Genomic DNA, 27,313 nt, shown 5'->3' with positions numbered 1-27,313 from the left:
TAGCTTAATTCCTTCTGAACTTGGGCCATTCTAGTCCACTGAGACTAGAGATGCAGATGTCCAACATTCTTCTCACAGCCCATGTTAAAGATGCCATGCAAAGAAGGGTATACAACCCTTGTGTACTGTGGGGGTGCAAATGGGTTGTGACCCACATATCATTCCAGTGTCTTTCTTTTCTTTTTATCTTCATAGCTTGAGTATCAAGCAACACTATTAGTTTGTGTTTTGCATGTAACCTAATTTAGGAAACTTCTGGGTTTCCTATTGTTTTTAAGAGAGCCACTGCCTGGGGGTAGAGCTGCATTCTATAAAACTCTCCTTCCTTGCTCTTTGCTTCCTTGCTTATTCTCCTTCATCTCTGGTTCCATGCTTTTCTTTTGGTCTGCTTTCGTGAAACTGACGGCCTATTTGTTAATCCTGAATTATATGTACACATTGGCATACTTTTCTGTTAGTTTCTTTGGATACAGCAAGAAACTTTTTTAAGCCTCAAGATGTCATGGATTTTCTGTTGGTTTACTGAACGAAGTTCATCAGTATAGTAGGTGTCTCATAGTAGTTTGTTGTATTGATCATGCAGTGGAGCCGTGCTGGTCTCTTGTTGCAAATAGTGTGGAAGATGTTGAGAGGTTTTTCAGGGGAACTATAGAAAACAGGTGAGTAAGCTTTTCCTACAAAATTTTCCATGTTCCAATTATGAAGAGGTGTTATATTCATTCGAATGCTGAATGCACACCTGACTTAATGATAAATGTCATGTTAATCAAAATCAGGCCTTTTATCTTGCATAAATAACCTGTTAATCTGTTATGCAGAGGATCTGGAGTTATTACTAGTAACCGTTGATAATGTCTGCTCAACCTCCATCACTGTGAAAGAAAGTTTACTGCTTCAGAAACTGGACCATTTACTGAATATTTGATTTCAATTGAAATACCTTAAAAATTCCTTCTGATTCATTACGGAAACAACTAATGATTTCCATTTGGATGCATCAGATGGAAAACATGAACAAATATTCACAATTAAGTATTCCAACAAGAATGGCACATGGTTGTCAAGGCAACAAGGTGAGGCAACGCGATAAAGGGTAATGAAAACCAAGCTGACCCCAAGCAAGGCGACACCAGGTCACCTTGACCTGAAAATGGGTCTAGGCGGACAACTTTAAGAACCATGACATGCCCCTAGACTGAGTTGATCAACTAAGGTAGTCTTCTAGGATCTTAATTTAAATGGTAAGGATTTTAGGGTTTTAGGGGTACACAAGAATATATGTCATTTTGGTTGTGTGGGGCTGAAACTTGTGCAGAATTTAGGTCATGACATATAAGAATGATACCTAAAGTTTGGGACGGTTCTAATGGTAAAGATTGCTCTAGGTCTAATTAGAAATTTGGGTTTTCTCGGTATGAAAATAGAAAGTAAGAAGACGGAAAAAAAGAAAAAAAGAAAAGAAAAAGAAAGAAGGCTTGGGGAATTTGGTAGGTTAGAAAATCAGAAAAAAGAGAATTGGGGTTGGAGGATAATTCAACTTATTTTTGTTGAAAATATTCTTGAACATCAAGTTGAATAAGAATATTTTTTTTGGATGAAGGAAATAGAAAAAGAGAAGATAAGAAATCACATGAGAAGGGAGGAGTTGGCAACTTGGCAACACAATGATGCTATGTTGTAGTACCTTACTAGTAGCAAAAGGGGGAACCCGATGTCAAAGGCTTCACACAAGTGGAGTCCAGGGAGGCATTTTTCCTATGCAACCTTGTCTCAATAGTTATGCTCAGTGGCTATTTTGATCCCTATTGTACCTCACTGATGCAATCAGTAAAAATCAAAATTCAATTCATGGAGTCATTACTCAGTTGAGCAATTACATCTATCTATAGCCACATTTGCTAGCATAGTTTCAAACTCAGATAAGGAGTCAAAATTAGAAATTAACTCTAAAATGGACTCTTATGCTAAAACGGATAGGCCTAACTCAATCCTTAACCTATTAGGTAACCAAAACTATCTAGGTTATGGAATAAGAATGTGAAATTGTAAATAGACTTAAAATAGGACTATTAACCAATTTAATGAAATAAACTTTGCTTACTTTCTACCCATATTTTAGGCCCATCATGTTTACCAATTGCAAGGTAATCAAAGGAACTAAATACCTAAAACATATATGACCTAATACCGGGGAGGCCCAATTTAGTGGTGATTCTGCATCAAATAGTGTTGTGAAGATCGAATAACAGCAGAAGAATGCACCAAAAAACTTCTGCCAAGTTTATTCAGAAAGCAATAATGATGAAGAAAATCAATTTCCCCCTTTTCAGTTTAATGAAAGAGCCATGTTAGTTATAAAAGGATTATGTTAGTTATCCTAACTTGGCATTTTGTAAGTTAATAAATAAAATTGGCAAAGTAAAGTAAATAGGACAAAGCAACTATTGATGCTAACTCAGAAGCTCAATTTTGAGTTGTTCTGCCTGGCAGGTTCCTGTGATTAAATTGTTCTTCTTTGCTTGATTGAGTTTGGTCTTCGCAGGCTCTTCAGGTGCTTCTTCTCTTCCATAACTGCAACTTCTTTCTCCAAGCTGGGTCAAATTCTCCTCCTCCTCTTCCTAATATCTCTTGTTCTAGCTCTATATTAGGATTCACCTCTTGAGATGAGTTTGTCCTTTGCTTGATTGAGTTTGATCTTTACAGGCTCTTCAGGTGCTTCCTCTTTTCCATAACTGCAAATTCTTTCTCCAAGCTGGGTCAAATTTTCCTCCTCTTCCTAATATCTCTGGTGCTGGCTCTATATTAGGGTTCACCTCTTGAGATGAGCTTGTCCTTAAGCTTGGGTGTGTTTCAATGAAGAGAAAATAAGTGCTGCACATTGAAGACGTTAGAAATACTCATTTCATCAGGAAGTTTAACTCATCAAAAAGTCCAACTCGGTAAGCATGGGTGCCCACTGCCCAGCTTCTCCAGTATTTGATAAGGGCCAATTTTGAGGGGCTTCAATTTGCGTTGGTCACCTAGCGGATACGTTTCCTGGTCTTGTCTGCATATGCTCTAAACTGATCATAGAGCTGGTCCATGTTCGCCTTCACAGTATCATGAACAGTCTGCAAATCAGCAATTTTAACATCCACCTTAGGTTTATGCAAAGGTGTATACAAACTTTGGTTACTGCTTGTCCCTTTTGAAGTCGTTAAGCCCAACACTGTTTGACATATGTTTAGGCATCTTTGTGGATGCCAGGCCAGTAAAACCTCTCCTTACCATCCCTGCTGTTTTATCCTTCTAGAATTGACCTTGTCGATGCAACTCTTGGGCTATAAGTAATCTGAGTGAAATATTAGGAACACAATCAATTTCCCCTAAAGAGGGCCATCAACCATTGCATAATCAAACCTTTCCTTTTGAAGGCTTTCCTCATAGAAGGTCACATCGGTGCTTACAAATTGTTTGCAAGTGAGGGCATCATAACACCTCTATCCTTTTTGAGTATAGGAGTACCCTAATAAAATATACATGGTAGACCTAGGGGAAAAACTTATCTGTTGGACCACACAAGTTTTGCACAAAGCTCATAACCAAATATTCTTAATGGTAAAGATAAATGAGATACATCAATAAAGACCTTAGGAGACGGAGTTTATTAGAAAGTTGATGGGGAACAGGATAAAGAAGACAGTGGGAAGAGGGGGGAAACCTGAGAAGAATCAGGCTTGAAAAAGGGGAAGAACTGAAAACGTATGTAACTCAAGCTTTTACTTCATTTTTCTATTCCTCGCCGAAATAAATCGATTACAAGTGTTTAAAGAATTGAAGTGACATACTACAATATGAAAACATATAGTGGGAGATGGAATATTAGTAATTATAAACTAACAAAAGAACTGATCTTACTAGGACTTTTAGCAATTTAAAACTGACTACAACTGATCCTCGATATCCTACCCGAATTAAAAATCTGATTTCATAATTATCTTACTAAATATATAACAGATTCATGGAAGGAATTTTGGTGGCTAAAGGATATGGTATTTTATTTTAAAAAGTCTTTTGAAATACCATCCTTTCAATGTTGGCTTTTTTCATTGAAAGATAGATTATCAATCGATTGGGCAATTATCCAATAATCCAAAGATTACCAGTAATCGGTATCGACAATTTCGACCGAGATGCCTGCATTTTTGGAAAAGGAAATGAAAAACCCAAAATTTTGGAAAAGTTATATGTTTTGACCGAAAAATACGAAATTTTGGTCGAAACCAAGGTAAAAAATTCGATCGAAATGAACATTTCGACCGAAACTGGATACTTTTTTCCTGATTCTTGAAAACTCAATTTCGAGCCTCAAATGCACTCAAATTGATTTGGATTTTTGCATACTAGCTATTTCAAGCATAATAAACACTATAATAACTACTAGTTTACTAAAAAACTACTGAAAATGTAACATCCAACATTCCAAGTATATAGTACATGAATCAGAGAAGAAGCTGTATTGTTATTACTTACAAGTTACAACTTACAACTTACAAGTCTATTCTATTCAAGCCTCAAGGTCTCCCTCTTCCATCTGCACCCCATACAAATGACAATATAACTCCCATGATGTTTGCCCCCGCCCCATATAGTTTTGGACATAGTCAAAAACTGCACCTTTGTATGTGGCCTCATCCACATGCATAAGATTCCCTAACGGTGGGAAGTTGTGAATCTCCAAAGGAACTGGTGGTGGTGGGCCTTGTGGCTGTGGAATAGTGTGGAAGATCTGCTCAACAAATGACAGACCACTCTGCCCCTAGCTCTCAGGACTAGGAGAAGGATAAGGATACTGATAAGGTCGCAGTGGCTGACTCCGATAATCGACAGTGGGAGGGACACCATAAGCTCCATAGGCCGCTCCATAACCATAAGGCTTCAGTCGTGGCTGACTGGCCTGACCCTGAATCTGATAGCCAGGAGGGACACCATATGGTCCATAACCATAAGGACCATAACCATAAGTTGACTTGGTAGAACCAATACTCTCCACAGCAGTATCATATGAGGACTCTGCAGGCCTATGCCATCCGGATCCTCTTGAGGTGGAGGAGTCTCTAGCATCATCAATGCTCATCGATCTCATAGATCCCACCAAGCTCTCGGCATCGGATGGACGGTAGGACCCATATGATGGCGTGTCCTTTGTGCTCCAGCCATGCTGTCTCCCCTTCCCCTTCCTCGAATATGTAGAGGAAACATTTTTGTCTCTCCCTAGGATCAGCTGAATCCTGATCACGAGGTCCCACACCCTCCTCATCCCCTCCATCATCACCATCACCGTCATCATCACCACCATCGTCGTCATCGCCGGAGGCCTGAATCACCTCATCCTCAGTGTCGGACCAGAAAATCAAATCCTCACTCTGGGTGGATGCATTAGGGTGTGGCACGAAGGGACGGGCGGGCTCTGCATGTGGCCTCCCCTCCTGGGCCATGAAGTCCCCCACATCAGCCCCCATCTCCTCTGCAATCTGACTATTGGGAAGACCTCCATCCTCATCCAGCAATTCGTCTCCACTATACCTGATCCAGTCAACTACTGGGTTATCATCATCATCCATCTCAAATATGTCGGCCAACTCGATATTGGTGCTCTCTCTGTCCATCCCCTGTCTAATATGATCCTCTCTCAGTCTCATATTATAGTGTAGGTAGACAAGGTCCTCTAGACACTTCACACCCAATCGGTTGCGCCTCTTCGAGTGAATGAGGCTGAAGGTGCTCCAATTTCGCTCACAACCAGTGGCAGAACATGTTTGGGAGAGCACTTTGCTTGCAATCCTACTCAAGTTGTGTGAATCACGTCCAAATTGCAACCACCACTCAGCTGCAACAAACATAGACTCCAAGTCATTTTAATACTTAAATAACTAAATTAAAGATAGAATATAATAATTAAATGTATAATGAAATAAATGAATGAACTTACCCGCAGGGGCGGTTTCCCGTCCCGATACGGCCACAGCACGACCGAAGCTCCCAGTGGCATCCCTAAAAGCCTTTATCTAATATATAAAGAGAAAAAACAATAACTAGTTAGTAGTTACTACTTACTAGGTTAATGACTTAGTATAAAACTACGAATTGTGAATATCAAATGATTCTAATCACTATCTCACCTCCATAAGGATGACTGCTTGTTTAGCTGTATTCGGTTCGAACTTCTCCACTACAGTTTGGACAGCATCCATCAAATCTTTCCTCATCCCAAGATTGTCCTTGTAATGGTAATTGGGATTTAAATAGTATGCTGTGTAAGAAAAAGTATGTCATAAAAGGGAATAGTTAATGCTTAAGCCTTAATAGTGTGATAACATAATGAAAATTAAATTAAATTCTTAAGTCACTTAAGTACTTAACAACTTAACAACTCACCAGCCTTATGCAGTGGATGTTGCAACATAGACTCCCATCTACTGTTGATGATTTGAAGGACTTTCTTGTTGCCACGTGGGTGGACCTGAGCAACTTGCTGCTTCATCCTATCTACTACAGCAAATATGTGTGCTAGAGTAGGTTTTCTTTGCTGATCTACCATCCTCAACACATGCACCACAGGCTCAAGCATCTTCACTACTATCCTCACATTGTGCCAGAAACTCTTATCAAGGATAGTCAACTGAGCTCTCCTTCCTCCCACTGATGAAGAACCCTCCTAGTTAAACCAATCCTCTGATGCAAACATACTCCTAAGGCCAGTCTTCCTACTCTCAAAGCTCTGCAGTGCTATCCAATTAGTAGCAAATCTGGTTATGCCTGGCCTCACTAACTTACCTTGACACTTGTCCCTCATCATCCTTAATGCATAGGTGTGGTTATATATGAAGGTGCTAACATGTCGAGCTTGGTCCACCGTATTCTTCACAAGCTTGACCTTTCCAATCTCCTTCAACATTAAGTCAATGCAGTGAGCAGCACAAGGAGTCCAAAAGAGCCTATAGTCCATCCATTAAGGCATCAAGCCATCAATACAAAGTTATAAAGTGTACATGTATATGTGTAATGTAAATATATGTATTTACAAATGAAAATTAATACTATATGTTTAGACTTTAGATACCTGGAGTTCTCTTGCATCTTCAACCCAGCTTTCTTGTAGTTGGAGCCATTATCAGTCACAATTTGAACTACATTTTCCACTCCAACCTCCTTCACCACTTGCTTCAGTAATTTGTTATTGTATTTTGCATCCTTCTTCTCACCGGATGCATCTACTGACTTGAGGAACACTGTCCTCCCATCACAATTCAACATGAAATTGATGATGGACTGTCTAGTTGGACCAGTCCAACCATCAGCCATCAGAGTCACTCCATAATGATTCCACTTGGGCTTTAATCCCTTAATGTATTCATTTATGTCCTCTTTATGCTTAGGCAAATACACATTATATATCTCATATGGAGTGGGGCCCTGTACACCACTCCCAACCCTGCCTATCTGCTCAATCATATCTCTGTAGTAGGGCCCCTGAGCTGTATGTACTGGAACACTATGGTAATGCGCCCATTTGGAGAAAGCCATCCCCACTTTCTCCTTCACACTCCCCCATAAGTGCTTCAACTTTCTCTGTTTATGCTCAGCCTCGCAAATAGGGCCGGATCATTGCGAAGAATCTTAAGATCTGGATTTGTAGGATGTGCTGAGGAATCTCGACCCCTTGTAGGGGCCCGTGGGATAGGAGCCTCCTGCCTGACACTCTGAGACCTCCTCATAGGGACTTGGGAGCCACCTATGCCTCCCATACCTACTGGCTCTCTAGAGGACCCACAACCCAGACCCCTCTGTTGCCTCCTGATGTCACTAATCCTCTGTTGCTCCCTACTCATCATCATCGCCCTCCTCATCTGATCGGCCTCTGGATCAGGGTCACTGTCTCCTGGCTCATCCCTACCATAACCCTCAGGATCTGGAAGGTCATCTAAGTAGGCATCCTCGAACTCATCCCTTTGTGTTCTCTTCTCTTTCCTCTTTTGCTTTCAACCACTAATATATGAGGCCATTGCCTTCTTGACCTCTACAGGCAACTTTGGGCACCCTGTTACATCCTTGTTGCCACAAGCTAGATGCACCTTCAATCTAGTGGCCCCACCTCCTCCTATTTGTTTCTTGCAGTAATTACACTCACTCTTCCTCTTATCAGCTGTCAGTGGCCTCCCATGATCCCAAGCTATGTCTGACATCTTTAAATAGAGTGCTTGATACAAGAAACACACACTAAGTATCTTGAAAAGCTCCACAATATGCTCCAAAAATGACATACATGCTTCTAATAATAACCTCCTATTTTTAAATATTAAAAAAAATATATGTATAACTATATAAGTATTTTTTAATATAGAAATAATTTTAAAATATATAAAATACACACTAACTATATTAAAAATATCCACAACATGCTCAAAAAATTGCATACATGCTTCCACTAATACTCTCCTATTTTTAAATTTAAAACAGAAATTAATTATTTTTTTAATATTTAAATATTTTTTTAATTATTTAAATATATATTAAATACAGTAAAATTACATAATTAACAAAAAAAAAATTAATTCAACACCATCACATCAATATGGTGTCTCAACTCTCACATACATCCATTTGAAGCTTATACGTGTACTATACATAAATATTTTTAACAATATACATAATTTAGTAAATAATTTTTAATAACAGAAAAATAAAAAAATAGTAGGAAGAATCAAAAAATAATTTTGACACTACAAATTCATAGATCATCACTCTAAAGTAAACATATATAAATTTGGAAGCAATCTAACATGATTTAAGGCACAAATGAAACAAAAATAAAAAAATGAGGAAGTTGGTTACTCACCTTGCAAGATTTGAGAAAATGCACATATGGAGGAGCAAATAAAGTGTTTGAAGGAAATGGAATACTAGAAATTAGGTGTAGAATGGGATGAAGGCAAGAGAAATGAGCAAAAAATGCAAAATCAGGTCGAAATCTCCTGGGCGATATCGCTCGAAACAGTCGAAACTGACGGTAGGTCGAAAATGAGCTCGATTTTGGGTATTTTAAAGCCTTCGCAAGTGTCGGTTCGGCCCGATATGGTATCGGGCCGAAATTTCGACTCGTATCGACCGAAATTTTGGTCAATACGAAACGAAATGGATACTTTTCGTGCCTACTACTAAATTTCGTTTCGAGTTGGATTTTTGCAGGCATTTCGATCGAAATTTCGATCATTTCGATCGAATTTTCTTCCACGGTCGAAACGACATGAAATTTTGTATCATTTCGAAACGTTACTCACCCAGGTTATAAAATGACATGTTTCCAGTGGAACTTGCGAAATTACGCAAGTTTGGCCAATTTCGTGCGATACCGCCACTCGAAATTTTGAGCTTTTTTTAAGGTTTTGTTTTGTTGGTTTTTTTTTATTTATTAATTTCTCTTGCAGTCTACCAACATTTTGCCTCATTTTAGCAACTCCTTTGCATTCCTTCTCAACTCTTGCTCCTTTATTGTTGGGTTTTTGAGAATCAAATAAGGTGAGTTAACAAAGTTCTCCATTTTTTATTTTTGTTGTCTATGGCTCAAATCAACTTAATCAAATTAAAGTATGTTTAGTCTAGTGTGTTGATCTATGAATCTTTTGTGTCAAAAATAGTTTTTAGTTCTTAGTATTTTTTTATTTTTCTGTTATTAATTTTTTTTTGTACATCATATATATTACTAAAAATATATATGTATACTTGTATAGTAGATGTATGAGCTTCAAATTAATGTTTGTGAGACACCATGTTGCTATGATGGTGTTGAATCAAAATTTGTTTTCTGTTAATTATGTATTTTTACTATATTTAATATATATTTAAATAATTTAAATTTTTTTAAATATTAAAAAATACGAATTAACTTATTTTTTAAATTTAAAAATAGGAGAGTATTACTGGGAGCATGTATGCAGTTTTTGGAGCATGTTGTGGAGCTTTTTAAGAGAATTAGTGTGTATTTTCTGTAATTTTTAAATTATTTAGATATTAAAAAATAATTTTTTATTTTTTATATTAAATAATAGGAGATTATCATTAGAAAAATGCATGTAATTTTTGGAGCATATTGTGGAGCTTTTTAAGAGGACATGGATGAGTTTATTGATGGATTAAAGCCCATGTAGGCTTATTATGGAGTGATTATGATGGCTGATGGTTGGATTGGTTCCACTAGATAGTCAATAATCAATTTCATATTGAATTGTAATGAAAGGATAGTGCTCCTTAAGTTGGCTGATGCATTTAGTGAGAAGAAGGATGCAAAATACATTTATAAATTATTAAAGCAAGTGGTGTAGGAAGTTGGAGTGGAGAATTTGATCCAAATTGTGACTGATAATGGCTCCAATGACAAGAAAGCTGGGTTGAAGATGCAAGGGAACCCCAGGTATCAAAACGTGCTTATACTTTTAGTACTAATTTTCATTTTTAAATACATATATTACATATTTACATTACATGTACTCTTTATAACTTTGTATTGATGCCTTAATGGATAGATTTAAGCTCTTTTGGACTCCATGTGCTGCTCACTGCGTTGGCTTAATGTTGAAGGATATGGGAAAGGTCAAGCTTGTGAAGAAGAAAGTGGAGCAAGGCCGACAAGTTAGCACCTTCATCCATAACCACACCTATGCATTAAAGACCTATGCATTAAAGATGATGAGGGACAACTGTTAGGGTGACTTAGTGAGGCTAGGCATAACTAAATTTGCTACCAATTGGATAGCACTGTAGAGGTTTGAGAGTAGGAAGAGTAGCCTTAGGAGCATGTTTGCACTAGAGAAGTGGTTTAACTGAGAGGGTTCTTCATCCGTAGGAGGAAGGAGAGCATAGTTGACCATACTCTGACAGTTTCTGGAATAATGTGAGGATAGTGGTGAAGATGCTTGAGCCTGTGGTGCATGTGTTGAGGATGATAGATCAACAAAGAAGACCTACTCTACCACACATATGGGCTGTAATAGTAGGATGAAGCAGCAAGTTGCTTAGGTTTACTCACAAGGCAACAAGAAAATCCTCGACATCATCTGAGTTAGATGGGAGTGTACGTTGCAACATCCACTGTATAAGATTAGTGAGTTGTTAAATCTTGGAATCAAATTAATTTTCATTATGTTATCACAATATTAAGTATTATCTATTCCCTCTTATTTTTGCTTTTTCTTATGCAACATACTATTTAAACCCCAAATACCATTACAAAGACAACCTTGGGATGAAACAAGATTTGATGAATGTCGTCCAAATTGTAGTGGAGAGGTTGGAACTAGATCCATCTAAACAAACAATCATCCTTATGGAGGTGAGATAGTGATTTGATTTTCACAATTCATAGTTTTATACTAAGTTATTAAGTATTAACCTAGTTTTTTTTTCTCTTCTCTTTATATGTTAGATAACAACATTTAGGGATGCCACTGGGAGCTTCGGTCGTTCCATGGTCGTATCAGACGAGAATCTGCCGTTAGGGATAAGTTAATTCATTATATATATAATTAATTATATTTTATCTTTAACTTAGTTATTTAAGTATTGAAATAACTTGGAGTCTATGTTTGTTGTAACTGAATGATGGTCGCAATTTGGACGTGACTCACCCCACTCGAATAAGATTGCAAGCAAAGTGCTCTCCCAGACATGTTCCGCTGCTAGTTGTGAGCGAAATTGGAGCTCCTTCAGCCTCATCCACTAGAAGAGGCACAACCAATTGGGTGTGAAGCGTCTTAAGGACCTTGTCTATGTACGCTATAATATGAGACTAATGGAGGATCATATTAGATAGGGGATGGACACAGAGAGTAACAATATCGAGTTGGCTGATATATTTAAGATGGATGATGATGATAACTCTGTAGTTGACTGTATCAAGGACAATGGAGAGTCTTTGCTGGATGATGTGGGCGGTCATCCTAGTAGACAGATTTTAGAGGAGATAGGGCTGATTTGGCAAACTTCATGGCCTAGGAGGGGAATGCACATGCAACGCTCGTTCGTCTGTTCGTTCCACACCCTAGTGCATCCACTCAGATTGAGGATTTGTTTGCCTAGTCCGACACCAAGATGCGACTCAGGCACCCCTCAACAATGATGATAACAATGATGATGATGATGATGGAGGGGATGAGGAGGGTGTTGGACCTCATGATCAGAATTCAACTGATCCTAGGGACAGACCACTAACACTAGCACCAACACTAGCAGTATGTGAGAGGTAGGGAGGGGGATGACGACCACTGAGATTCACAGGTGAGAGTCAGTTCACCCACGCGACACAGGATTCAGACAATACTAGAGCTGCTTCTCAAGGCAAAAATGTTTTCTTGTCATATTCGAGGAAGGGGATAGCATGGATATAGCACCGGGACACGCCATTATATGGGTTTTACCGTCCGGCTGATACGGAGAGCTTGGTCGGATCTATGAGATCGATGATAATAGATGATTCTAGAGACTCCACCTCCAGAGGATCCGGATGGCATAAGCCTGCAGAGTCCTTAATATGATATTGTTGTGAAGAGTATTGGTTCTACTGGGTCGACTTATGGAGCTTATGGTGTCCCTCCTAGCTATCAGACTCAAGGTCAGCCACCAATGGAGCCTTATGGTCATGGAGCTTATAGAGCTTATGGTGTCCCTCCCACTGTCACACATTAGAGTCAACCACTAGAAACTTATTATCAGGTATGGAGCTTATGACGTCCCTACCCCTGGCCGACGTCCGGGTGTTTCTTCATTTGTTGAGTAGATCTTCCACTCTATACTACAACCACCACCAACCTTTCCATATGCATGTGGATGAGGCCACATATGGAGATTCCTTATTTGGAGATTTACAACCTCCCACTATCAAGACATTTTAGGCATGTGGATGAGGCCACATATGGAGCTACAGTTGCTGACTACGTCAACAACTACATTGGGCAAACATCATGGGACTTGTATTGTCATTTGTATTGGGTTTTGAGGGAAGATGGAGACATGGAATAGAGTAGACTTGTAATTGGTTATGTTCTCACTTCTTCTCATATATTCTATATACTTGAATGTTACATTTTCAATGGTTTTTATGGTAAACTAGTCGTTCCATAGTGTTTATTTGCTTGAAATAGGTATCATGTATCCATATCATTTTGAGTCCATATGAGACCTGAAATTGAAGATCAAAACTTCAGTTAAAAAATCAGAAATTTCAACCGAAATTATGGTCAAAACATGCAAATTTCAGCCTTTTCCTGGGTCAAAATTCATGTTTTGACCAAAATTTCTTCCTTGAACAGAATCTTACATTATCTGTACAGAATCCCACAAAAACAATTCCTATTTTATCTCATTACAAGCTGGACTTGGGGCCCTCCAAATTGGAAGTTATCTCCTTGCAAGCTGGACTTGAGGCACACCAAATATGAAGAATTATCTCCTAAGTTACTGTTCATATTACTGCAGTGTGAACAATAACTCCTCATGCTACATCAGAAGTACGGTTGAAGGCATGCGCTTAGCAAGATAGTTAAGTGGTCAAAATTGCTTAATGTCAGTATTCAGTAATGGATAGAGACATGAATTGTAGGGCATGAGAACCTGAGCCACCTTATGGAGATGTTGGTTCTCACAGGCAGCAACTTTATTTTCTTGTGGCATATAGGAACAATTGGTCTCATGAATAGTTCCATATATAGCACAAAAATTGGGAATCTCACGTTGAGTGTATTCTAAAGCATTATCAGAACAAAATATTTTAACCAGCAAAGTAAAATGAGTTTGAATTTTGATTTCATTAATAAGATTTTAAATTATGGGTAGAAACTCAGTTCTATCTTTAAGTGGTACAACCACATAAGTTGAGAATCTGCAAGAGTAACAAAAGATTGAAAACTATTTCTGTTTGTGATATAAGAAGGACCCCAAATATCCGAATGAACTAAATCAAATAACAAGCGATTATGAGGCACTAAGAAAACTAGGTAAGAAGCATGATGATGTTTGCCTGATTGTCAGGCTTCACAGTTCAATTCAGGAATGTACTTATACCTAGATAAAGATAGTCCTAAATGATAATTCTGGGAAGGCATCAAACACCATCAATAGAGGTAGCAGTTACGGACAGGGGCAGCATAGTCTGGACAGTATAGCCCATCCTACTCATGCCCTCTATCGATCTTCCTTTGGTTTGAAGGTCCTGAAAGGACAAGCAGTAGGGGTAAATGGTGACAAACAGTTACAATTCTTTTGTAACTAACAGACAGAAGATTAAATGGAAACTGAGCAAAATGACAGAGGATGTAGGTTGAGGGATGGTGTGAAGAAGGTGAGAAATGTTGACTACTGACTTCTATTCAATGTACAATAATAGTGCAACACATCCGGTAGGGACAGAATTGTTCAAAAAGTTACAAAGGAAATTTACTGTTCATGATGTAATGATGTATTGCTGATACTGAAAACATAAGAAATGACTAAAATAGACATAAGGGATGCAATGGACCTTCTTGTGCACTGTATTGTTGTAAAGTTTTAATGAAAAATGTGGGCCATGTGGCAACTAAACATACCAATCACAGCTAATGACCTAATCAAACACCATAGTTTGGAACATGATTTCCTGTACTGGGCCACTGGCTGTGAATGAGCATAAAAAGAGTGTGTGGGCATGTTGCCTTGTGTTAGCAAATTCGATTTTGGTATTTATTTCTCATTTATTGGTGTAACCACTTTGTAATCCATTTAGAGATGAAGGAATTGTGCTGAAAGACCTTGGTTCTAAATGGGAACCTGGTGATCGAAGTGGAAAGTGGCTAAAGTTGAAACCAGATTACATACACCCTGGTTCTGATCTGGACGCTCTGATCATAGGTTTGACATATCTTTATTTTTTAAATTCTGCTAATTCGACTTTTATGTATTTAACTGTTCTAAGTTAATGCTCATATTGATAGGAGGGTACTATGGATCTGGACGTCGAGGAGGAGAGGTCAGTCCTCCCCTATTCTTTCATGCTGCAGTTCTTTAAAGTGATTCTGCCATCCACCAGAAACAGTATCTGAATTTTTGTTGATCAATTTCAGGTAGCTCAATTTTTGATGGGCCTTGCTGAGCGTTCTGCTCCCAATTTATATCCTAGACGGTAATTCTGTTTATTTTTTCACGTGATTGCGTTGAAATAGTTGGTCTTTCCTGTAGCTTAATGTCTCCACCAGACATCCAAATGAATATGGTTTTGTCAACTCATTGTGCTGGCTTCCAATTAGTTTAGTATATTCCTTTTGGGTGTCCTAATTTTATTTAGTTCAGATGACCAAAAGATCCTAATGTTCATGACTGCTCAGTATTGCTCCTCCAAAATACCAAATACCCAAAAAAAAAAAAAAAAAAAAAAAAACACCTCTGCAACTTTGGTCTTTAAGCTGTCAGCATGGTTCATACTGTTGGTCTACATAGATGAATTTATATAGCTGTTGAAGTTAAACTTGCAAAATTTTGCCAGAAAATGCTAAAACCATGTGAAACCCTTTAAACAATGCAACATGTGATTTTGACCTTTGATTTCTACTGGGTTCTTGAAACTTTAAAAGTATTGGCTGATATGAAATGACATAGCCACAAACCATCAAGACAATAGATGCTGATACATTTCTCTAATTTTAAAATCTTATAGTGTATCTTATGTATCCCATTGTATCGGCCAATACAGTGAGATACAGGATTTTTTTATTTTAAATAAAAAAATTTAGTAAAAATATTAAACTGTATGTATTGCAAACATCTATCGGCTAAATGCACGTTGATATGTATCGAGCAAAATTTAAAAATTTTTGGAAATTTCCAAAGCATGATGATGCATAATATTCATATTGATATGTATTGACATAAAGTTACAGCTTGCTGGTTATGTTCATAGTTGTCATGGCGACAAGGCGATGCAAGGCAGTTTAGGCCAGTTGAGGTGGTGAGGTGACGAAGTGCCCACCTAGGAAATTCCGAGGAGGTTAAGGCATTTTAAGTGACATTTTTAGTGTATATACATAAATATATCATATCTTATATATTAAAAGTACTAACATTAGGCTACCTTAAGTCATTTCCAACATACCAAAAACCACATATAGTAATTTTGTCCAAAAAGTACCGAAATTTTGGCCGAAACCTGCAGAAATTTTTGTACCGACATGTTTTGAAACATTACTTTCTTGATTTACTAAGTCACCTTTTTTCAACCTAAAGACCTCATTTTCATGAGTTTTGCCTGTTTCCTGGTTTCACCACTCTAGATTTCAAGCTGTTTTGAATTTTTTTTTTCAGTTTTCTTGCTTTCATCCCTCATTTCACCTGATTTGTGGGACAACACTAGATTTGATCCTCCATTGGAGGGGTTTCTCAAATCTTACAAGGTAAGTTAACAAAACCTTCCATTTTTTTTTTCTAATCAAATCGACTTGCATTGCTTTTAAATTGAAGTATGTTTACTTTAGACTATTGATCTATGATTGTGTAGTGTTAGAATTAGTGTTTGGTTATTCCTAGTATTTCTTTTTTTATTTTCTGTTTTTAAAAATTATTTGGTAAATTAGGTATATTGCTAATAATGTGTGTATACATGATGTATGAGCTTCAAATTAATGTATGTGAGACACCATCACTTGATCTCTATGCTATGAGTTGTTAATTATTTATTTTTATTATTTGAAAGATTTTAAAATAATTTTAAAAAATATTTAATGTTAAGAAAATACTAATTAATTTCTGTTTTATATTTAAAAATGGGAGAGTATTAGTGGAAGTATTTATGCAATTTATAAAGCATGTTGTGGAGCTTTTAAAATATTTAGTGTGTATTTATATTTTGTAAATTATTTAAATACTAAAAAAATATTAATTAGCTTTTGATAAATAAGAGAGTAGCAGTGTAGCACTTTTGTTCATTTGATAAGCCCCTTGTATCACGAGTCTACACTCGACAGCGTGGAAAGCAAATCCCTAAAATCTAGGGAAGGAGACGATTGGAAGATTTGAAGAGTTATATTACATTTAGGTTACTTTTTAGGATTAGATTCGAAGAGTCCTATTTGAATTAGGATTAGATTTGAAGAGTCCTATTCGAGTTAGGATGATTCTGTTAATTAATACTGTAGGAACCAAATTGTTATAAATAGGGGGAAGGAAGAGTAGAAGAGACATGTTTTGAGTTATTGGGGAAGTTTAGGTGAGAGCTATTGCTCTTGGGTAGCCGTAGGATTTACCTACTGCTAGTAGTGTGTATTGTTTCTTATTCAAGGTCCATTATTATTATCATCTTCTTGTGTTATTCCATCTTTGTTAAGTTGCCTCAACCAGGTACTTATCAATTTGGTATCAGACCCATCGATTCCTGGGGAATGGTAAAGAGCCGAATGGAGCAAAGGGTAGAGGAATTGGAAAGTATCGTGAAAGAGATTCAAGGTCAAGTTGGACTCTTGGCACAACACATAGAAAAAGGAGAATAGTCGAATGACAATTTCAGAGAAGAAATTTCAGAGAGGAATTAAGGGTCATGTTGTTGAAAGGAAAATCAGCAGAGATGCATACCTTAACGCCGGAGGTGAATGAAAACGAAGGAACTCCAGATTACAGCGAGCGAACAATCGAACCAGAGAAATCGAGAGACTTCCTCCCTAGACATCTTGAGATACTGATTTTCTTGGGGGAAGATCCGATGGGGTGGATCGCATGGGCTGAGAGGTATTTTGACCTGTACAAACTGAGCGATGTAGAGAAACTCAGAACTACAACTTTTTGTTTTGAAGGTGTGGCACTGGGATGGATACGCTTCCGAGAATTGCAGCAGCCATTGTCATCGTGGAGAAACTTGAAAGAATCGATGATCCATCGATTTAACTCAGCACAACTGAAGACTCCCCAAGAAGGGTTGATTAATCATAAGCAAAGTGGGACGTTTGCAGCATATAGAGAAGGGTTTGAGAAATTAGCAGCGGCAGCCGGAGCGGTAGATGAAGAATGGTTGAAAGGGGTGTTTTTTGCTGGTTTAAACGAAGAAGTGAGGGCGGAGGTATGATTATTTGGCCTCACCAATTTGGGCCATATAATGGACCTGGCCCAAGACGTGGAGGACAAAAATAGAGTGGGGAAAAATAAGAAATTTTTTTTTTCCCAGCCCACTCATTCGGCCCAAAATTTAACCTCACGTTTTACTAACTTCAGCCCACCTAACACCAATATTAGAGGAACCAGTACGGTTCAGGGAACCGGAATGAACCAAAGCTTTAACAGCTCGGTTCGCCCAAACCAAAGAAGTGAACCCTCGTCTTCCTCTTCACAATCTCGACCTAAAACCACAGTGGCGACGGTGAACTCAGGACGCTCACGATGGCTATCCCAGGAAGAAATCAAAGATAAAATGGACAAAATGGTATGTTTAAGGTGTGACGCTCCATACTCCAAAGGCCACCAATGCCCTCTGAAGCAATTAAGGTTGCTGTTACTCCACGACGATGATAATCCAGAAGTTGCAGCATCGGAAGGAGTGATCGATGACGACAATACGGCGGTCGAAATGGCGCCAGTGTTTGAGACAGAACTCTCACATACTTCTTTGGTGGGAATCAATTCACCACATACCCTAAAACTAACATGATAGATAAATGGCTGTGAAGTCATCATTTTGATCGATTGTGGTGCAACGCACAATTTTGTCGCTCAAGAGTTGGTGGAGCCGTTAGGATTGGTAATCCAGAAAACAAAATTTCAGGTTGCTTTGGGCGATGGAACGATTAGCAAAGGTACGGGAATCTGTCGACAGATTCCGATTCAGTTGGGCGGTGAGGTCTTTGTACAAAATTTTTACCCTTTCAATTTCGGTAGCATTGATATAATCTTGGGCGTAGAATGGTTGCAGACACTTAGGGAGGTACGCAGTAATGGCGTTTGAGAACCATGAACTTTGAGTGTCAAGGACGGCCCGTGAAACTAAATGGGGATCCGACTTTGCTGCGATTGGAAACAACATTAAAAAGTGTGCTACATTCTATTCAAGCAGACGGTGATGGCTACTGGCTGCAGCCTCAGCATCCCGATGGAGATGATATAGAGGTACACCAGAGTACTGCAATATCAAATTTATTAATCGATTTTACTCAACTATTTGCTGAACCAACTGAATTGCCACCAAGAAGGAAGCAAGACCACTGGATACGGCTAGCCGAGAAAAGTAACCCACCTAATACTCGACCCTATCGTTACCCACACTCTCAAAAAAACGAGGTTGAAAGGTTGGTACAGGAAATGTTAACAGCAGGATTGGTACAGCCTAGTGTGAGTCCTTACTCCAGTCAAGTATTGTTGGTTCGAAAGAAGGATGGTGGATGGCGTTTATGCGTGGATTATCATGCCTTGAATAAACTCACGGTTCCTGACAAGTTCCCCATTCCCGCAATTGACGAACTGTTGAATGAGTTGGGCGGAGCCACAGTGTTCACCAAACTTGATCTGAGAGCAGGATACCACCAGATCAGAATGGCGGAAGGTGATGAGGAAAAGACGGCTTTTCGTACCCATAATGGGCATTACGAGTTCCTGGTGATGCCATTTGGGCTTTCAAATGCTCCAGCCACATTTCAATCACTCATGAATGAGGTATTTCGAGATCATTTGCGAAAATTTATTTTGGTGTTCTTTGACGATATCTTGGTGTATAGCAGGACCATGGAGGAACATGTGGGTCATTTGCGAACCACCTTTATACTTCTCTCACAGCACCACCTCGTTATCACCTGAAAAAAATGCATGTTTGGGGTTGCTACACTGGAGTATTTAGGGCACATCATATCTAAAGATGGAGTTGCTGCGAATCCACGAAATATCAAGTGCATGGTAGAGTGGCCCCAACCCGCCATTCTTAAAACCTTGCGAGGGTTTTTAGGTTTAACCGGGTATTACCGCAAATTCGTCCAAGATTATGGAAAGATTGCTGCTCCGCTTACTAACTTATTGAGGAAAGATGCATTTCAGTGGAGTAAAGAGGCAACAACGGCGTTTAACGCCCTCAAGACAGCAATGACAACCTTTCCAGTATTGGTTATGCCATATTTCACAAAGGAGTTTTTGGTGGAGACTGATGCTTCAAGTTTTGGGCTGGGTGCGGTTTTGATGCAAGATGGCCACCCCATTGCCTACTGGAGCCAAGTGTTGTCCCCTTGCGCATAAACCAAGTCGGTCTATGAGAAAGAACTAATGGCAATTGTGCTAGCTATCCAGAAATGGCGTCACTACTTGATGGGGAGACATTTCAAAGTACAAACTGATCAAAAGAGTTTGAAATATTTGCTGGAACAACGCATTGTGTCTATTGATCAACAGAAGTGGGTCTTAAAGCTTTTGAGATTTGATTTTGAGATATTGTATCGACCGGGCAGCGAAAACAAAGCCGCCGCCGCTCTCTCGCGACGGTCAGAGGATGATAAGCAGCTTCTCTTTATGACAACAGTGACTTGGCAGGAAAGTGAGGGTTTAGATGCGGCAGTTCACGCCTCAGAGCGTTACCAGAAAATTATTCAGGCCTTGCTGAAAGGATCCCAAGACTATCCTAACTATCATCTCCAACAAGGAACATTACTCTATAAAAAAAGGTTAGTTTTCCTGAAGGATCCCCCCTAATTCCCAAATTATTGTCCGAATATCACTCCACCCCAGTTGGTGGGCCTTCAGGGTCTCTGCGGACCTACAAGCGATTGACGGCTGTGGTCTATTGGGTGGGAATGAAGGCTGCTGTTCGAGACTTTGTTGGCTAGTTGTGATGCCTGTTAGCGCAGTAAATACTTGGCTATGAAACCCGCAGGTCTCCTTCAACCGCTGCCAATTCCGGAACGCATTTGGGAGGATATTAGTATGGATTTTATTGGCGGCTTACCCAAGACTAAAGTCGGGGACACAGTGCTGGTGGTAGTGGATCGTCTCACCAAATATGCTCATTTCCTTGCTCTTTCACACCCTTACTCTGCTAAGGAAGTGGCTGCATCATTCACTAGGGAAGTTATTCGCTTGCATGGATTTCCGCAATCCATTGCCTCAGATCGTGATCGTGTCTTCCTTAGTCACTTCTGGATGGAGCTATTCAAGCTAGCAGGCACCCACTTGAAGTATAGCAGCGCCTATCATCCACAAACCGATGGCCAAACAGAAGTGGTGAATCGCAGTCTTGAAATTTACTTACGCTGTTTCTATGCTCGCCAACCAAAGGATTGGATTAATTGGTTACCTTGGGCGGAGTATTGGTACAACACGACATTCAATTCAGCCACTAAAATGTCCCCATTCCAGATTGTATATGGCCGTGAACCGCCTTCACTTTTGCGTTGGGAAGATGGCCGGTCCAAGGTTGATGATGTTGATATGTTCCTTCATGAGCGAAATCGAGTATTGGATGATCTCAAATCTAATCTCCGGGTGGCCCAAGAATGGATGCACGCCGCCGCTAATCCCAATCGCCGGAAGGTGCACTACAGGGTGGGGGATGAAGTCTTTCTTAAGCTCCAGCCTTATCGTTTTCAGAAACTTGCCAACCGCCCAAACGAAAAGCTAAGCCATCGTTTCTACAGGCCATACCAAATCATAGAGCAAGTGGGCCCCGTAGCTTATCGGTTATAGTTACCAGAGGGGACTCACATCCACCCTGTGTTTCACGTTTCGCAGTTAAAACCAGCAGTTGGTCAACACATGGTCCCCCAGCCTCTTCCCTCATGTTTGCAAGAGAATGGCGAGTTACATCCCACACCAAAACAATTGCTTGGCATTCGCTTTTCTGCCCAGGGGTTTTTGGAAGTTTTGATTCAATGGAAAGGACTGCCTCCTTGTGAAAATACTTGGGAAACTTATGACGAGACGCAGTCCCACTTTCCAGATTTTCACCTTTAGGACAAGGTGAAACTGTTGGAGGGGAGTATTGATAAGCCCCTTGTATCACGAGTCTACACTCGACAGCGTGGAAAGCAAATCCCTAAAATCTAGGGAAAGAAACGATTGGAAGATTTGAAGAGTCATATTACATTTAGGTTACTTTTTAGGATTAGATTCGAAGAGTCCTATTCGAATTAGGATTAGATTTGAAGAGTCCTATTTGAATTGGGATGATTCTGTTAATTAATACTGTAGGAACCAAATTGCTATAAATAGGGGGAAGGAAGAGTAGAAGAGACATGTTTTGAGTTATTGGGGAAGTTTAGGTGAGAGCTATTGCTCTTGGGCAGCCGTAGGATTCACCTACTGCTAGTAGTGTGTATTGTTTCTTATTCAACTTTTATTCAAGGTCCATTATTATTATTATCATCTTCTTGAGTTATTCCATCTTTGTTAAGTTGCCTCAACCAGGTACTTATCATCATTACTTGTATTTATGTAATTGAAACTTGAAAGTTTGTAAGTTGTTGAAACTTGTAAGTTTTGAGTTCTCTATCTAAGTATCATATTTTGAATTATTTATTTTGGTTCTTGTCATTTGGTACTTGAATGTTAACTTTTGGTTGTTTTCTTGATAAAATAATAGTTTCATTGCGTTTATTATACTTAAAATTGGGAGGAGGCAAGAATTCAGACCATTTTGAGGCCATATAAGGCTTGAAACTTTAGGGGGGGGAAATCCCAAATTTCAACCGAAAATATGATTGAAACTTGAAAATTTCAGCCTTTGCTTGGGTCAAAATCCAGGTTTCAATTTTTTTTTTTTGGGGGGGGGGGGGGGTGGTGCACTATTACATATACCGTCAAGGAGAATTGAACCTATGACCTCTTCACTGAGAGTCGTTGGTTGTTACCGGTGGAACGATCAATGGACCAACACTTTGGTGGTTTCCTTGCTATTAATTACAAGGATAATGAGAAGCAAATATATTGAAAGTTAAAGGTGTTCTTAGTTAGAAAAATCTATTTAGGTGGTTTTTGTTTCATAAATCCTGTTAATAACCCCTTATGAAAATCAAGTAGAGTATAGAAACAAAGTAAGAGGTTGCATATTGGTGTGAATCTCTCCAACACCCTTCATGGTGTTAGAAGCAGTGATACATTAAAAGACCTCGTGTTTGGTAACTAACTAACGACATCAATTAAACAGAGTTATCTTAAAGACATGATATTCTTCATTTAACTGTTTATGTGAATATTTTGGTGACAATTTATTGGTTGTACCTATTTGTTCATGCATTTTGCACCCATCAGCATGATTCAAAATCTTGACTTCGAGGCTGGTGTTCGACCAGCCAGAAACTGAGATCTGGCCCTAATCTTGTGAAACCCAGTCAAAACCAGGGAATTTTTCCCATCAATCTCAACATGTGGTTTTGACACTTAATTCATGGTTTTTTTCATCTAATTTGTGGTATACACTCCATTTGAAGGTTTCTACACACAATGGATGAGCTATTTTTAAACATTTACTGAAAATGATTGATGTGATTCTTAACCCATGTCTACCATTATTTTCTTGAATTTGAATACTAGGCTACCAATTTAGAGGCGTATAATAACAAATACAAGGAGTTCTAATGTACTTACTACCATAGAAAAAAATTCGAGGAAAACTCAAAGTTTTGACCAGGTGAAAATGGGAAACTTAGGTGGAAACCTAGGAAATTTCGAGAAAACTTAGGACTTTTTCGTGCAAGTTTCGACAGGTTTTAGGTAGTATTTTGATGTGGGACTTTGCATTTAAGCTAATTAGAGTATAAAGAACATATTGACAAATGCATTTTGCTAAAAAGTCAATGTAGATTTGTCATTCAATGTCCATAACATCAATGTAGAGTCACTATAAACTTAATTACATAAGTGCATATAACTTCTAAATTCAAAACATCAAATACAAAGTAACTGACAATAAAAGGGAAGTACAACTCAGTGCCAAAAGGATTGCCTCGATGGATCCATCCCGTGAGTTGAGTTGTATTGTGCCTATAACATCCTATCCTTCGACCAACGAACATATGATTATCAAGGTAATCGACAGTTGTAGCTCTACAAGTCTAGTTATCAACATGCCTAAGATAACCAGTTTCATGGAATACATTTGGATAGAGAAGTTCTGTAACATGTTATGCCTTTGGTTGTCAAGGTAATCAAAAATTGCAGCTCTATTAGTCTGGTTATCAACATGCCTAAGATAATCATTTTGAGGGAATACACAATTTGGATTGAGAAGTCCTAATGGAGGGAGTATTGGTCATGGTATTTGGGGAAACATGAAAGAAACAAAATCGAAAATTTGAAGAAACCACAAAACTTTCAGGAAAAAGTCCCAGGTTTCCACAAAATTTCTCAAGTTTTCCTCGATTTTTTCTCATAAACTGGCTGATTCAACCGGTTTGGAACCAGCCAGTTTGGGTAGAGTTTTGATCCTGTTTTGACCCAACCTCGAAATTTTAAGGTTTCGACAGCTTCGATCAAAGCTTGGGACTTTTTTCGGTCCCCCAAAGTTTCGTTTTGAGGTTTCAAAAATGCGAAAATTTCGGTCAAAAATTTGACAGTTTCGACTGAATTTTTTACGATGCTTGCTACAACAATGTTAAGAGGTGGTGATAGATATCTTTCTTATTTGATGGCTAAATCTTTCTTCAAACTGGCATGTTTGAGTTCAAGATCCACCAGAAGTAGAAGAAATCCTTGGTTTTGGCATAAAACTGATAAAATCATCAAATTGGGCAAGTATATATTGAAATCTGTATGGAAACTCTCAAAACCAGTGATGTGTCACAATTTCTGGTCAAGACAAGTATTTAAGTCTCTAAAAAACTAGGTTTTGTTTGCCTCGGTGCTTCATCTCTGTTTCTACATCACTCAATTTCTGGTCAAGACAAGTATTTAAGTCTCTAAAAAACTAGGTTTTGTTTGCCCGGTGCTACATCTCTGTTTCTCAGTAAACCAAGATTTTACTGAGGTCCTTGGTAAGTTTCGACTGAAACTTGAACCATGCTGGTACCTTGGAAACTCCTGTTCCAAAGAGAAGCTCAGCAAATTGGTTTCCAAGCTTGTGAGTTTTATCCCAATATTCCAATGCACAAAACTAAATATGCAAAAACAGCATATACATGTATCCTGAACATCTATAATACTTTAACAGTGAAGCAGAATAAAGGTTAAGAATCCAAAGGGGTTATTACTTTGTTCTTCAATTTAATTCCCTAAACTTTGGGTTTTGTCCAACCAAAATGCGAAGGCATTCCTAGGAATCTAGGTTCTAGTTGAATTCGGCACATATAATTGAATTCAGTCATTTATTGCTTCAAATACCAGCTATATTCAAAGCCAAATCCTTTTGAAAGCATTTTGCTTTGATCATCCCTATTCTTATGTCCATTCCTCCTCAAAAACATCGACTACTTCTAATGGATATAATAGCTAGTATTAACAGCATAATACATGTATCATTAACTTAATAAATATTCATCAATATACCATAACAAAACCAAACGAAAATTTAGGTTTCTTACAGCAAATCACGGTGGAATCGAGCTGAAATGATCTATCCTCATCTTTTGAACATGGCCTAGTTCCTCCATGGATGGCCTCCTTCAAGTTCCATGCCCTAAGCCCTCATTCATTTCTATCCATGTAAATGAAACCCTAAGGAAGCTTCCCTAAGCTTAGACTGTTGACGAAGACCGGATGGCATGAATTGTAAATAATCATTGTCTCAACATTGTGGATCTAATCCTCCCATCATCACAGTCAACAAAGCACATACTTGGGTGTGGGTGGTCTGAAAATCGTCATAGCTCCCCCCCCCCCCCCCCCCCCCCAAAAAAAAAATTACATTCATTCCATGATTTTTACAATCAATTCACATATAGTCAATTTTACCTTCCATTTTTGGGTTGAAACCTCTACTTTGTTGAGCTCAAATACCTAATCTTGCATCAAATTTGTTAAACCCTGAATAAAACAGTGCTAGTCCATCAGGATCACTTAAAAACACTAAACACTACTGACTACTCGTTCCTGGGCCAAGAATTAAAACCATAAGCTCACCTCAGAACAAAACGAATTCCTGATAAAAATAAATAAAAATCTGTGGTAAGTGTGGACTCTCAACAGTCCATTCACTCTATTCTCTTTGCTATTCTCTTCATTCATTTTATAAGCCAAACCTCTTTTGTTGATTTACTGCGCAAGATCATGCATGCAACCGCTCAAATGTGTAATTTTTCAGCAGTTCTCTTCTTTATTTGTAATGATATATACCTCATTAAATATTAACAATATCCCTTTAAACTGTCCTTCGGGTTGGTCAAAATGAACCCTTTGAATGGAACCATCATAAACCATGAAAACCATCACCTAAATATCATGGGAATTAGATTGGACCATGGCCTTACTCATGAACCATGACTCAAGTTTCAACCATGGGTTTAGACCTCATTTTCATTGTTCCTTATACTTTGATCTATATAAAATTCTAATAAAATCCCTAAATGAATACCCTAATGTGATACATCATACGTCAATTTTGATTCCAGCCCAGTCCTGTTCGTACTCTGGTCTATACAGTCAATAAGATAATATCAATTATACATCATTAATACAGGGTATCGCATAAAGAATTTATGATACCAGACATTAATTACCTACTTTGCTGCAGGTTTATTTCATTTTGCAGAGTGGGTACTGGACTATCTGATGAAGAACTTGACACTCTTATTAACAAACTGAAGCCCTATTTCAGGTACTATCTTGGGAAACTGATCTGATCTGTATGTGTAAGAATTCAGAAGGGAGGGTAGGGACCAGGTTTTTGTGTATATTTGTGCACATGTGTATAGGTGAAGACACAAATTTGTATATGCAGAATTTTGAGATTTACGCTTCTTCTTGACAGGAAGAACGAGTACCCTAAGAAAGCACCACCAAGCTTTTATGAAGTAACAAATAATTCAAAGGAGAGACCAGATGTTTGGATTGACAGCCCTGAAAAGTCGGTGGCTTTTTATTTAGAATTAAAATTTCCATTTGTATATGTGTCTGGAACTGTATCTTTCTACCTACACCTTTCATTGTATTTTGTCAGGTCAGTCATACTCTCTATTACTAGTGATATCCGAACAATTGAGTCAGAGGTATAGTTTCTTAGCTTTCAAACTTTCCCTGTTTAATACTTGGATAAGAGAAGAGGTTGGGAACTACAATTATCTGCTCCATTACTGCCAATTGCTTGTCATCAGGCAATCTGGGTTTTTTTTTTTGGGGGGGGGGGGGGGGGGGGGTAACAGCCCCTGTC

General features: G+C 38.6%; 1 protein-coding gene across 1 annotated transcript in view; it reads left to right on the top strand.

The window, feature by feature from the left end:
* ATLIG4 (DNA ligase IV) overlaps positions 1-27,313 on the top strand; it is a 102,896-nt gene that overhangs the window by 59,405 nt on the left and 16,178 nt on the right. The window contains exons 12-18 of the mRNA XM_089155469.1: positions 584-659; positions 14,792-14,916; positions 15,000-15,034; positions 15,129-15,187; positions 26,678-26,761; positions 26,915-27,010; positions 27,104-27,152. Of these exons, the coding sequence (XP_089011595.1) occupies positions 584-659; positions 14,792-14,916; positions 15,000-15,034; positions 15,129-15,187; positions 26,678-26,761; positions 26,915-27,010; positions 27,104-27,152 (524 nt within the window). The remainder of the gene's footprint in view (positions 1-583; positions 660-14,791; positions 14,917-14,999; positions 15,035-15,128; positions 15,188-26,677; positions 26,762-26,914; positions 27,011-27,103; positions 27,153-27,313) is intronic.

The sequence above is a fragment of the Hakea prostrata genome, chromosome 5 (assembly GCF_041222555.1).
Source record: "Hakea prostrata isolate BN-2017 chromosome 5, UWA_Hpros_2, whole genome shotgun sequence".
NCBI lineage: Eukaryota > Viridiplantae > Streptophyta > Magnoliopsida > Proteales > Proteaceae > Hakea > Hakea prostrata.
This window is presented reverse-complemented; position numbering and strand designations above follow the sequence as displayed.